Raw genomic sequence first — 14,120 nt, 5'->3', positions numbered from 1 at the left:
GCGGTTGAACGAAAGCTCCCACATTTTGGTTCCGTTGCTGGGACAAACGGATTCAAGCCTTGAGCGCTTGCGCGCTTCAAATTGAGCATCCAAGTAAGAGTTTTCTCGAACCGGTGCTTGAGATAGGTAGGTAGTGAGGGGGTTGAAGATGGTATTCGATCTCCTTGGGAAGTAGGTTTTTTACTTTTTGAGAGTCATGTAGTGAGATGGAGTAGAGTAGGTATTTAATTTGTGAGTTGTATGCATTAGAGTATGAGAAAACAAAGAAAAACAAAGAAAATAAGCATTAGGGTTACTGTTGCAAAATAGGGCAGAAACAGGGCAAGAATCGTGCAAAAGTGGTAAAAAACTTACTTGTGATGCCTAAGGTCGGTAAGTGAGTTGTTGGGGGTGCCAACACCTTACCCGAAAGAGGGTATAAGGACCAAAAGTAGCAAGAAAGGCCACATTGTGCATTGCAGGGTTTCAAGAGAGCAGGAGAGAAGAGGAAAGCTTAGCGAGGAAATCCGCTTCAATCTTGGCATCAGGGAGATCTTCAGCTAGCCCAAGTAATTCTACACCTCCCCCTATAGTAGTAGGACCAACCTGGAGTTGCTCGACAAGGGGGAAGGCCCCCAACGCCCTGCACGACGAATTTTGGGAGCTTCGGTGAAAACACGCGCGGCGTTCGGCGTGTCCGAGTCACGTCGACTTTGGTCCGAGGCCCAGACTTGGCCCTTGAACCAGCCAGCCACTCGGCCAAACCCTAGTCACCCCTCAGACAAGATCTTGGACTGAGTCTGAGTCAAAATCGTCCAAGTGAGCCCATTCGGCCCGTTCGAGTCAAAACTTTTTGTCACATGGCACATTCGACCTCGGTCCGTTCGAAGGACTCATCTGAGCCTCCAATTCGGCCCTCGGCCACTCTCCACATTCCACCCTCGGCCCAAGTGCCATTCGGCCTGTCCGAATCACCTTGTCCGAAATTGCCATTCGGCCGTCCGAATCAAAACCGTCCGAGTCAAACCCTGAAATTCGGCCCTCGGCCCATCCAAGTGACCTACTCGGACCTTGCAATTCGGACCAATTGGTCCGAGTGCAATTTTTTATCAAATTTTCAAAAATTTGACCTGGCCCAGCTAAACCGCAACAACGCGAACTGTCAGAAGGCCGTAGGACACCCAGAACGCTATTCTGGCTCATGGAATAGGCAAAATCGTAGGGCGCAACCGCTTAGGAGCTAGAGGCAGGCTAGGCTTCCTCACTAGCATCCCTTAAAAGAGGGTGCTAGTACCTTTCTAGTGAGGTTAACCCTGTTTGAGGCATTTCATTGGTCCGTTAAAGTAAGATTTATATTTGAGTTTGACACCCCTTGCATATCTAGCCAATGATGATTGGCTCTCCTTTGACAACTTGCATGGTGAAATGTTGGAGTGTGGCCGCTTTGTTTAGGAGGTGAGAATAGCCCGTAGAAATACCCTCGTTAGACCTATACTTGCCAGACGCAAGGGGGCTCCAACACTCTATTGGAAGAAAGACTCCAAACCAACTCGCGTAAGCTGCCATATTAAGTATGCAAGTACGTAAATGCAAAGCAGTACGAATGAGATGTAAAGGTCCTTAAATTAACTCCATGGCTAGAGTTGACACGGATAATGGATGCATGGTGCGTTGGTGATTTGGGCCTGCTTGGTTTCTAGTTTCCTAGTTTCAGCATATATGGTGTTCATTGCATGACGATGGATGTCTTCATGAGCTACCGTTCTCAAAGCTTCCAAGTTCCAGGGTTAACCGTTACAAGGGTTGACCGAAGGGACGGGGGCTCGTGCGGTGGCTTAATGTGGACGTGCGGGTGTGCCACGTGGCAAGACAGCATTGAGAGAGATGCCCGGAGAGAGAGAGAGGGACGATCGCGGCCGGCGGGTTGGTGCGGCCGGCATGAGGTGGCATGCCACGTGGGCGGGTGCGAGGAGGTGGTTGATGACGTCAGAGGGGGAAGGGGAAAAGATCCCTTGATGATTCTGGAGCACGTTCTCTCGTGTGAGTTCTTGCTTTTCTTCGGCTTCTTGACGATCAACTAAAAAATATCATCGATCGTTGCGATCTCCGGGGCTGTCCTCGTCATCATGATGGCCCACCAGCGCGCCCCCCACCCCTCCGGCCCTTTCTTTTTTCGCCCTGTGTCTGATATGAAGAAAAGAAACGTTGTTTTAAAATCTGTTAGCTAGCCCGCTTCACTCTTGCTAGGTTAATTTGAGCTGCAGGTCAGTCATCCTGCATGCATGCATGCAGAATGCATGCGCTCGGAGAGCCCTGTGTCAGCCGCACCCACCATGGCTCCAAGAAGAGACCATGCATAGAAGAGCCTTCAGATCGGATGATTTGCACTACAGGAAAGAGAAAGCGTTGCCTCAAGTTTTTCAGGTCTTTGTCTTATTATTCAGTATTAGCGAGCATTTTCGTTATTACCAGCTTCTTTTTACTGTTAAGAGGTTCATTTGCTTCGACTCTGTGTGTGTGTGTGTGTGCGCAGCACCTCCGGCTGCCCTTATGGAGAAGCTTGCCGCTTCTTACATTATGTATCAGGCAGAACCTACCGGGATGTTATGGCTGGATCCATAGAATCGGAAAGCTCATGTTCTTCATCCTCATCCTCATCATCTTCTTCGTCTTATGCTTTTTGCGAGCTTCCCAACAATACCTTGAGCACTTCTCTTTACTATGGAGAGCCCTCCCCACCAGGAGTCTCAGTTGGTGCGGCATCGATTGGCACGAGGCCGGCGGCCGGCGATTTCTTGCCCATTAAGGCAAGGATACGCATCCAGGCATCGATGGCAGGGGCTGTCATAGGCAGAGCGGGAGGAAACGTGAGGCAAATCAGCCGAATGACGGGCGCTCGTCTCTCAGTGAGGGAGCATACAGCGGACGCGAGCATGAGGGATATAATAGTGGAGGGACATCTGCCTGAACAAGTAGGGCAGGCGCAAGAGATGATCAAGCGTGTGCTGATGCGGGCATCGTGCTCTTCGTCCTTATCATATTCATCAGCATTGCTGCTATCATCCTCGTCAATATTCAGATCGTCACCGCACGTATCATCCACTACGGCTCTGCAGCAGCATTGTAAACTGATTCCGCCACCCCCCCGGAACTTCAAGACGAGGCTGTGCATGAATTTCTCGAGTGAGGGAGGCTGCTCCTTCGCTGAGAATTGCCACTTTGCTCACGGCGCCAGCGAACTCCGATCCGTCACGTCCCTCATGACTTGTAATAACGTCTCTCACTCGTCATGTTTCTCCTCCGTTACTAATTGCATATCAACATGACACCTCTCTCTCTCTCTCTCTGTGCATGCAAAAATTTGACTATAGATTTAATAGCATCATTATTTCATGTACGACATATATCCGTGATGGAATAGACTTAACCAAGTGTCTGCAAAAGGTCGGTAAAAGGTCCTTTTTTGCATATGAATTGAGACAAACAATATATTCATACAAATGGAAGGGAAGTGAAATTTCAAGGGTTAGGAAGATGGAAAGGCACATAGATGAAAGCTGAAAGGTCATCAACTAAAAATCAAGGCCATGAGAATGAAGTATCACAACAAACACTTTGATAAGAGGCTCTACTTGCATGATAACTATAAGGATTAAGAGAAGTACACCAAGCAAAACAGATAATAGAACATTCAAATGTAAAGTAGTGGATCACATGTCTCTTTTTGCAAAATCTTGATTAGACAATACAATAATAAATATATGAGGAAGTTTTCCTTTCTTAAGATTTATTCAAATCTATTTTATTTAACTTTGTAATTACAAAATCCCACTTTATTCACTGAGATATATAAGATTATCACTACAACAGAAACGAGGCATAGACGCGCATGTTAGACGCGCAAAGTCGGGCGCGTCTATAAGTGTGTGTAAACGTGCGTGTAAATAGACGCGAATTTTGCGTCTATATATCCGCACAAATAGACGCTAATATAGACGCGTTAACATACGCACAATTATTTAACCACCTAAAATTAGCAATTCACATAATTAAAAAACCAAAGTTAATAATTATTTAACCACCTGAAATTGACTCTTGAGCATGCACATGTGCGCATGATAAAAACCATAGAATTAAGAATACACATTGAATCATTGAATTAAAAAAATAGAGTTAATAATTACTTTTTCATTGCTCTCTAATGAATGGCAGTTCCTCCAGTTGACAAGCCTAATATAAGTAATTAGTGGCAAGCAACAGAAACCTTACAATTAGTAGCAAGCATTGCAATATATATCTCATAATTTCTCTATGTACTTGAAGATGATAAAAGATACTTCCTTTTTATTATGGAAAATTCAATTTAGCTTTAAAATTAACTATTGATTCTTAAGTATGCACGTGTGCGCATGATAAAAAGCATAGAATTAGGAATACACATTGAATCAATAAGCAAATTAAGTATGTTACAGTGAATGATCCATCTCATCTTCAATGAGATCAGCCCTTGCTAAACTATCTACTTCTAGGTCTATGTTACTAAGAGGTAACGAAACAAATAAGTCTATCCCACTATCAGATGTGTTGCTATATTGCTCAATAACTTCATCAATATCATCGACAATCACATTATTGTCTTCTTCTGCATTTCCTTGAACATCCTCGCGAGGTTCATCTTGTACTATATTACGCATATCATCCATTATGGTGTCATCATGCACATCATCATTAATTGTTGGATTGTCATATGCTATCTCCATGTCGGTAATATTACCATATATTGGTTATGAACGATTAGATATAGGGATGACATACCACCATCGGTTATTGTTTACCATTGGATGATACACAACCTGTATTTGAAAAACAAAAGCAAAAAACTTAAGTACTTATTATATTGTGTATATGTATCACATGTATACATATAAAAAAATTAGCCTTTGCATATATACCTGCTCGCATTGTTGAGGTAGTAATAATGTGTCATTCTTGTTTTGGTGAAATTTTGTAGAGTCAATGATTACAAAACCACTTGGATGACGTCTGATTGTGCAATGCTCACCATTTGTTACCACTTCTTTAAACCACTTCACATCCAGTACATATATAAAGAATCGTCTGAAGTCAAGCTTCAAAATATCTTGGATCAAGCCACAATAGCCTTCCATGGTACCATTGGCAGCCTCGAAGTGAGCAAGGACACCACAATCTTGGGTATTTCTCTTTTCATCTATACGTTGAGTTCGAAGATGTTTACCCTCATATCAAAGTGCATTGAATAATGTGCACTAGTAGTAAAAGATAAAATATCAAACATGTCAATTATTTATATAAAATAAAACTTATAGAAACAAATTAATTGATAGTATGTCTCACCTTTGATAAGCAACCTCGTGCGTATTCCCACTCTTCTTGAGATATATTAATTTCCTCCTCTTTTTCCATTTTCTCCATTTCCTCATGTAACCAATCTATATCAATATGACGTGGGAGCGCATTTAGATGATTTGGAAATGAGACATTACGTCCATATCTAGTGCGAAATTCTTGTCTTTCGCTTTTTCTTCTTGCCCTTGCTTCATTATATAGTGTCACCTATTTGCTCATTACATCACTATTGAGCACGCAAAAACTATTTAACTTACGAAGTTCTTCTTTTGTTAGCACTTTACTCATTCCTTTTCCTTGAGGTACTATAGAGGTCATACTCAAGTCTTCATCATCTTTCCATAGTCGTGGTTGAGAGGGATCCACTTTAGCAAGATATTCAGAGATATAAACAAGGGATGATTGCACTAACCAACCCTCAACCATGCTTCCCTCAGGCCGTGCTTTTTGCCTCACAAAATCTTTCAAGGTTTTCATGAAGCGCTCAAGAAAAAACATCCACCTTACATGAACTGCCCCACAAAGTGCGATCTCATCAATCAAATGTACGAGTAAATGTAATTGAGTAGTCAAAATGGATCGAGGAAAAATTTCCTCCACCAAACAAACCACCTCAAAAGATAATACTCGAGCATCTTGCAATGTGTTTGGATCAAATTCCTTCGAGCTCATGTATCTGTCAAGATGTATTTGAGAATTGTTTATTTTTGTGTAGAAATTCAAAGATATATAATGAAAAAATACAATGTATACACACCTCACAAGCTCTCCCATCTTGTAAATGATATCACGTACATCTTTGGAGGCACAATGGGATATGCTAGTAGGAAGTACGAACTGAATGTAAACAATATTCATAGATCAAATGATTAGTTGAGGAAAAAGTCATCATACCCCAAAGTTTACATATAGTTACTTCACTAATTACTATATTCATGGTTAGAGATACCCTTACTTGAATCATTTTGTGCCAATCGTGGAACTTCAAACCAAATAGTTGCTCCACACCTCTTTTCTTTTTCTTTATGAAGGCTCCCTTGAGACATCTCATACATCTTGTGGGTGTTCGAAAGCTATATATTTGTTCCTTCACTATTTTTTCCTCATTCTTTGACAACATCCAAGGTGCATGGAGTAGCTCAATCTTTCCTATGGCTCCAATGCGTGGCTAGGCTCGTCTCATGCGACCAATGTTACGTAAATCCTCCCTTACATTAACTGAATCACGAGCCCCTATCAAGTGATCCCATAATTTAGATACAACATTTTTGAATATGTGCATGGGGTCTAATAGGTGATTGATCTTGAGTTCAGTCCAGTATGGAAGATGAAAAAATATAGAGAACCTAACAAATAAACAATATATTATGTAAACAATTTATCATGCTAAATACTTTAAAGTCAATCGAGAGAAATGCACTTCTTACCGACTCATGCCGAGTGGAGGGTGGCTGTTGACATTAATCCATCTCTTCTTCCAATCTCGAATGGTTAGAGATTGTGGAGTCATTCCTGGAAAGTCATGCATGGTCCACAACAACATGGCCTTCAATGTTAAATCTCTAGAGGATGCAGATGCACTTGTATCTTGCACCTCAATACCTTCCCATAACATTTCTAACTCTTCAATCAAAGACTCTAAGTAAATGTCCATTTTTTTTACCTTGTGCTTTCCAGGAATCAGAAGGGACAACATCACATGTCCCTTTTTAATTTCCATGGATGGAGGAATATTATAGTTCACCAATACCACTGGCCATACACTGTATGATGTGCTTTTGATGCCAAATGGATTGATTCCATCCATACCTAAACCAAATCTCAAATTTCTTGGCTCTTCTTTGAAAACGGACCACAAATTATTTATATGTTGCCATGCCGGTGTGTCTGCAGGGATCCTCCATTTTCCATCACTTGAACGATGACTAGCATACCATGACATGAGATTTCCAATAGACTTACACTTGAACATAAGTTTTATACGTGGAACAATCGAAAAATGTCGCAAAACCTTACGAGACACATCCATTGACTTCATCTCTACTTCGTATCTTGATTCGCCACAAACAGGACACTCTCGTGCGAACTCATGAATCCCACAAAATAAGACACAATCATTGATACATGCATGGATCTTGACATAATCGAGGCCTCCCAGAGATGTCAAGTAATGTCTTGCTTGCTCTCTCTTAGTTGGCAATTTGTTTCCTTTTGGAAGTATTTGTGATAATAATCTACATATATTTTTAAAAGTGAGTTAAAAAACCACCAACATATATTTCTGTCTGATTTCAAAATAGAATTAACAATTAATATTATGATTCATATATAAGCCAAACTGAATTGATACCTACTTCAATAACGCATCCAAACTGACATTACTCCATCCATAAATTGTTTGCAAGTTAAGTATCTCGAGGGACGCACGAAGAACGGAGTACATACAACCGTCATACAACGAAGCAGATGATGCTACATATAGTGGATCATCTGGCTTCGTAGAGTGACCTTCTCCCTGAACCGGTTGCAAAAATAGATGGTGTACCATGTTGTCCAAAATCTCATCCTCTACAACTTGATAGGGCATTTCATGAGGGCTACTATCATGGTCGTCAGTCTCTACTCTTCTTGAAGACTCTGCCTCCTCGCGTCGACGTTTTGCAGCCCATTAGGGCCAAAAACGCTTCAAAAAACGCACTTTTGTTAATCACGGGATTAAGGAAAGGGCCAAAGAGAGTTCGCCATGTGTGCAAGAATATGGGATTCTTGTATCCTCTTTTTTAGAGATAGTGGAGTCCATTTCGTGATTCTCTCTTCTTTTTTAGCCAAAACCCCTAAAGTCTGACATGTTTTGGAGTCCCAAAGACGTTATTTACTTACAAATCTGACAAAATACGTGGCAGAGATGTGATGAAATTAATAATGAGTTTTTGGAAAGTTGGGAGATATTTTAATATTGTTTTTGGCGCCCAATACATACTCATTTGTGTTCTTGGCGCTACTTTTTAGTTCATTCACCCCTCTTTGAGCTTCTTTCTCTGCGCTTTCATTCTTTTCATGGCTTCTTCCAGGCGCCCTTCTCGTTTAATACACTCTTGCACAGTCTATAGCTAGGGAGCAGATGAAAATTGTGAGCCCAAAACCTTTGCTGTAAACGATTGGGTTACCATGCTGCCATCTTGCAAGGGCTCTCATAAGGTGAAAAGAAGAAAACAAGATGATATAAAACAAAACTGGAAGGGGCGTATCATTGCCTTCAAAATTATGCCCAAAGGCTGGTTTGTCAAGGTGCAACATGTTTACATGGCCAAGGATATGCACTTGCCTCCAAACGAACGTGTTCTCCAACAAACACATTGTAAGTTATTAGTTGAATAACGTGTATAATTCTTTTCCATTTATGCAAGTTCTAACAAATGGTTCGTCATTGTAGATATCTTTCCGTCAATAAGTATTGAATGGCAACCTGAGGAAAGCTTAAGTGGGACTTTCCATGCCATTCATAAGGTATTGGTAGACATTATTTATGCTGATCAAACTGTGTCTTTTTTTAGTGAATGCAAGGTTTTTATATATTATGCACAGTATGTGGTTCCCTCTAAAGCGGATAGGTATTGGAATATCGAAGATTTGCCATTTCCAAGTCTTTCATCTCTAAACTGGGAGATTCCTGACAAGGTAACGGTGTAGAGTTTCAAATTCAAAATATCTCAGGATATTAAAAAGTCCATGATAGCTGGAAGGATCTCAAGAAGAACACGTTTATCATGGTTTGTACCCCTCCATATCTTCGTGGCTTGCTTCAAAACAACATATTTACAAAGAACGAAGGTATCTTGGCTAAGCAGAAACTTTTCAGAAGAGGATTTGGACAACACTATAGGGACGCATTGGAAATCTAGAGAGTGCGACCATAAGGGTGATATCTTGAGGTGCAGTGCATGCCCTCAATCCTTGGCTTTGGCTTACAGTATCCCTCGCCAAACTCTTGCTTTGGGCTTTAATTACAGGAGATACAAACTAAGATTGGGTATTTGGGTTCCCTTGGATTCCGATACAGATTGCACACCATATAAACTTGTGGTGCACGTTTTGCCGCATGAAGAAGTAAAGAAGGTGAATGTTACGTCCAATTGGAGTCTGAAAGATATGAGGGATACCTTGGAATTGCTAGACAATACATCCCCTAGATATAAGTTCAAAGTGAATGGCGTAACAATTGGTAAAAGAGCCGAGTGCTCTTTCTCTTGTACGAGTTGTTTGTCTACAACAATTGTGAGGTTTGAGCCTTGAGAATGAAAACTTTGCAAGAATTTATCTTAATAGACTGTCCTTAAGATATTTTTTAGTGGGAACTCATAAGCTATCATGAAGCAAGTTGCCTTTCGAATGTATATAAATAAAATGTACATTACATTCGATTTATAAGTGAAAATTTTCATTACACCATGAGGTACAAAAATTTTATATAAATATACAAAGCCAAAATAATAAGGCTCGTGTATGCTTATGTTTGCTATTTTGATTCTTTATCGATTTCTTCAAAGATATTTTTTCTCATAGGATTGTTGAAAGAATTTCACCTTTATAGGTAGTCTCTTTTCTTGGGGCTTAAGAGGGGATGGATCAAATTTTAGAGGAGAAAGCATTGGCATTCCTTTTTTTTTAGACTCTGCAGCAGTGGTCCCATTGCCTTTGCCCTTGCCCTTGCCCTTACCATTTCCATTGTCCTTACCCTTTCCCTTGCCCTTTCCCTTGCTTGTGTCCTTGGCCATTGGAGTTTTGGGAGGAAGAGGGGAGTCAGGATCATATGGTGTGATTGCCTTGTCCAGAATCAGCTCAATGAATCTCTCCCTTATCCACCAAACATATGAATCAGGATAGTCTCTACACTGTAAGAATAAATGTTATAAGTTAGTGAAAAAAAATCATGATAAGGGTTACACAAACATAAAATGAAATTAACTTACATTCACTCCTTCTATTTGTAACAACTTTGAATCCACTGTTCTGCAAATATTTGAGATAACTCTCCATCCACAAGAATGCGCATCGCTTTGCAATGGAACTTCTTGTAGAAGAAACGTATAAGGCCTTTGAGGATCAACAAGATCCTCATATGTAGTATCCAAAAATGTAGAAACAAGTCTACCAGCACTGCAAAAGGAAGCTTTGTAAGTTCAAAATATTTTTTGTAAATAAAATCAAAGTAAGTAATTTTCTTTCAACATACATTCGTGCTTGACCATGAACACCGCTGAGAGAGTTCATAAAGATAATTTCTCTTGTAAGACAATTAATGTAGATGAGACTCAAATGCCCTCTGCAAATTCATAAAAGAGGTGAGTAGAAGGGTGAAAGCAAATGAATATAAATTTTCCTCTACAGAAAAAGAAAAATACATTTCTACATAAGGGAAAAAGATATGGTAATTTGTCACACTATCGAAGCTACGAAAAAATGGTGAAATATTAGAACCAGATTTTGCAAATAGTTCCATAGAGAGAAGTGGATCAACAATATATATGGTTCTACGGATATCGAGAGTGAGAGAGGAGACCAATGCCCTGCAGTCAATAGCAAAAGCTATTCAATACAAATTACATCCAAAATATACTTGAACCTATAAGACTTTATTTATGCAAAAAAAAAAAAAAACCTTACCTTATGCAACAAAAAACAACGGAGTTAGATAGTTGAACATCCCTTTTTTCCAACATGGGCTTGTCCTCGAGAGATATACTAAGATATTCCTCCTCAGGTTCCGCAGAAACATTCACAAGTATCTGCCCATACACTTTGCTCATCCTCTCGCTGTTGACGGGAGCAAGTGATGTGGCTTTCCTCTTGTAAACTGTCTTCAGTTTCCAACACCTCCCGATTTTTTTCACTCAAGAAAGACTCTTGCTAGGTGGCACCCCTTGTAGAGTAAAGGTGAGTTACATCCTCAACCTTAAGATTTTTCTCTTTCCTGGACAATTTCGGGGGAATGTTAAGGATTTCAAGGGATTTTCGATCGTTGGAAGGCAAGGGCCACATCACTTTATCGAACCTATACCTGATTCTATTGATGATGCTGAAATCCTTATTCATAAGGGTGATTCTATGAGCATGGGCGGCAGCAATGTACGTATCGTTCATGAAATCAATAACAAAATCTTATGCGGCCTCTTGCAGGGCAAGAATGGCTGAGAGTTGCCACTTCTTATTTAGACCAGAGACAGTTGCCACTTGAGACAATCTATCAGAGATCTCTTTAACGGCTCTTATAAAAGCAGCCTTTGGAATGACACGCTGTGTAGCTCTCTGGGCTTTCTTGATCTCACTGAAACATCTTTGCATATAGAAGAACCGGGAATTCCTCTTTCTCTTTTGTGCCTTGGGAGGTTCAGTGGCTTCAGCAGATATAGGCTTAGGTGCAATTGTAGGGGATGAATCTTTCACAGGGCAAGTCTCACCCTTTGCTTCCTCAACTTCAGGAGAAGAAACATTCACTGCACTGAAATTCTTTAACTCCATGGAAGATGTTAGGCCAACACCTGGTGTAGGGGGGATTTCTGTGGTAAAATGCTCTGGGGCCTATGATGGCCCAGCTTCAGCAAAATTTGAAGAGGGCTCCTCCTCAGATTCATCAAATTGTAACTTTCTTCTACCCCCACTGTCCTTCCTATCCAGATACACTCTTCTTGCAGTTTGCTTTGTCCTTGCCATCCAGAGAAGCAAATACAAGAACCAGAAGGACAACAACTGAAATAGCAAAAATCTGCAAACGCAACAGGCCTTATACGGCGCGAGAAGGGACGAAAAGAGAAATGCCGATACGGCATGATATGAACAATACGAACAGTATGGAAGCGCGCCTCGCTCCGTATAAGAGATTACAAGAGGAGAAATGCCGAAATGGCGCGATAGGAGGAATGTGAAGACGATGGAACCACGCTCTCGCTCCGTATTGGAGACGACAATGCCGATATGGCGCGATATGGAGAAAACGAAGACAACGTAGAGAAGCCCTCGCTCCGTATTGGAAATGACACAAGGTCGATATGATGCGAGGGGGAGGTTATGAAAGCCTCGGACGAACGTCCTCGCTCCGTATCAACACACCTTGTTTTGACTAGCGAAGCAAAGGACTCAGCAAAAAGACCACTGATACAAGGCGAGAGATTAGAAACGCAGAAGACGCAAGACTTGGATCGCACTATATCGGCAAGCAAAGCGGAAGAGCTCGAGAAATGTAAAGTGTACACGTAGGAAAAATAACCCCTTATATACGTACGTCAATCATGACACGTATGAGACACGTGTCTGACACTGATTGTGCCACGTGTCTGCACATGTGGACTAACGACCTGTCCACGTGTTTATCGGCCACGTGTTGGCCAACGGCTACTGCCACGTGTCGAAGCCCAACGGATAGTGCCAGGTGGCATTATTCCGTGCCTACATAAGGGTGTGTCCCTAATCCGTACGGCTTTTTTCGGTTTTTTGTGGACCTCTATCTCTTCTCCTAATACGGCGCGAGAGCGAGTGTTTGTCTTCTTTGCTTTCGTCTGTTCGCGTCGTTTTGGAGGTTCTGCAGAGTCTTCCTTCAGCTTGCCTCTTAAGCTCATAGTGCCCAAGCTCGGGATAATAGCTCCATCCACTCGGCAACGGGGTACACTTCCTTTGAGTTAGCCATAGGAAAAGAAGTCATTACACCATTGGCCTTAGCATCCAAAGCGGCCAAAGCAGAGGATCAAGATGCAGAATAATTCTTGAAGAAATGGAGAGATCGCAATGCAGCAGCTAAGCAAAGCCTCGAGCAGAGCAAGATAACCATGACAGAGAAAGCAAACAAGAAGAGAAAGGCTGTACTATTCACCAAAGGAGACATGGTCCTAGTGAGCTCTAAGAATATGTCACTTCCCAAAAACATGACCCCCAAGTTCAATCACCGCTACTATGGACCCTACCGAATCACTCAAGTGCTGAACGAAGTCACCTACAAGCTGGACCTGCCAGATAGTGTTTGTGTTCATAATGCATGTCATGCTCGTCTTCTACGCAGGTTCTATCCCGACAACCAATGGGGATGGCGTGTACCAATGCTCCATTCCAATGGTCCCTTCGAAGTAGAAGCATTCCTCCGACACCGGGAACAAAGAGGAGGTCAAGGAGTATCAGAGCTTACTGATATCACTCCATCAGAGAGGCTTCTTGATTTTATCCTTCAGAATGGAATGGATCTCTTATTCTATGGAGTTGTGAAAAATGTCTTTAATCCTGATTGGGACCTTGATAGTGTTTTGAAATCTTGTAAAAGATATATTTTGGAGGACTTTTTGGAGTTTGAAAATCTTGCAGGTCCTTCTGTTGAAGTTGGCGCAATTGAATATGTCCATGTTTCCATTGGGTAAACAGGAAATGAAAAGTCATTGTTTACTAAGAAGTGTGGTGCCCACTCTCTGGAGAGGTTTTATTCAAGGGACATATTGTGCTCCACTCATTCCAAAAACTGCAAGATGATGAGAAAATCTGCTGCTTTTATTGTTTTCACCCTTGTCAAATATCCTGTGAAAGCTGAGGAGCAACAGTTGGAAGGAGCAAAGTCTGCCAGCTTTTGCATGTTAGATGATCTAGCAGATGAAAAGGAAACAGAGGAGGTTGTAGATGCAGATTTTGAGGCTTTTATTGCTGAGAATTTGGATGTTTCATTAGGAGAAATATGGACTCTCTTTTTTGCCCCTTAAGGGGTTTCTCTCACCTCTCTC

The 14,120-nt window shown here is 41.5% G+C and overlaps 1 protein-coding gene across 1 annotated transcript; it reads left to right on the top strand.

Annotated features, from left to right (window-relative positions):
• The first annotated feature begins 2,203 nt into the window (after window positions 1–2,203).
• LOC148033572 (zinc finger CCCH domain-containing protein 36-like) lies at window positions 2,204–3,305 on the top strand. The gene is made up of 2 exons (XM_087680933.1): window positions 2,204–2,403; window positions 2,513–3,305. The coding sequence occupies exons 1-2, from the start codon at window positions 2,258–2,260 to the stop codon at window positions 3,303–3,305; spliced, it is 939 nt and encodes a 312-aa protein (XP_087537059.1). The 5' UTR covers window positions 2,204–2,257.
• Window positions 3,306–14,120: the final 10,815 nt, after the last annotated feature.

This window comes from Lygodium microphyllum, chromosome 7, assembly GCF_053477565.2.
Source record: "Lygodium microphyllum isolate KBCC chromosome 7, Lygodium_microphyllum_v1.1.10, whole genome shotgun sequence".
NCBI classification, from domain to species: Eukaryota; Viridiplantae; Streptophyta; class Polypodiopsida; order Schizaeales; family Lygodiaceae; genus Lygodium; species Lygodium microphyllum.
Note: the sequence above shows the minus strand (reverse complement) of the source record. Positions and strands in the feature narration are given on the sequence as shown.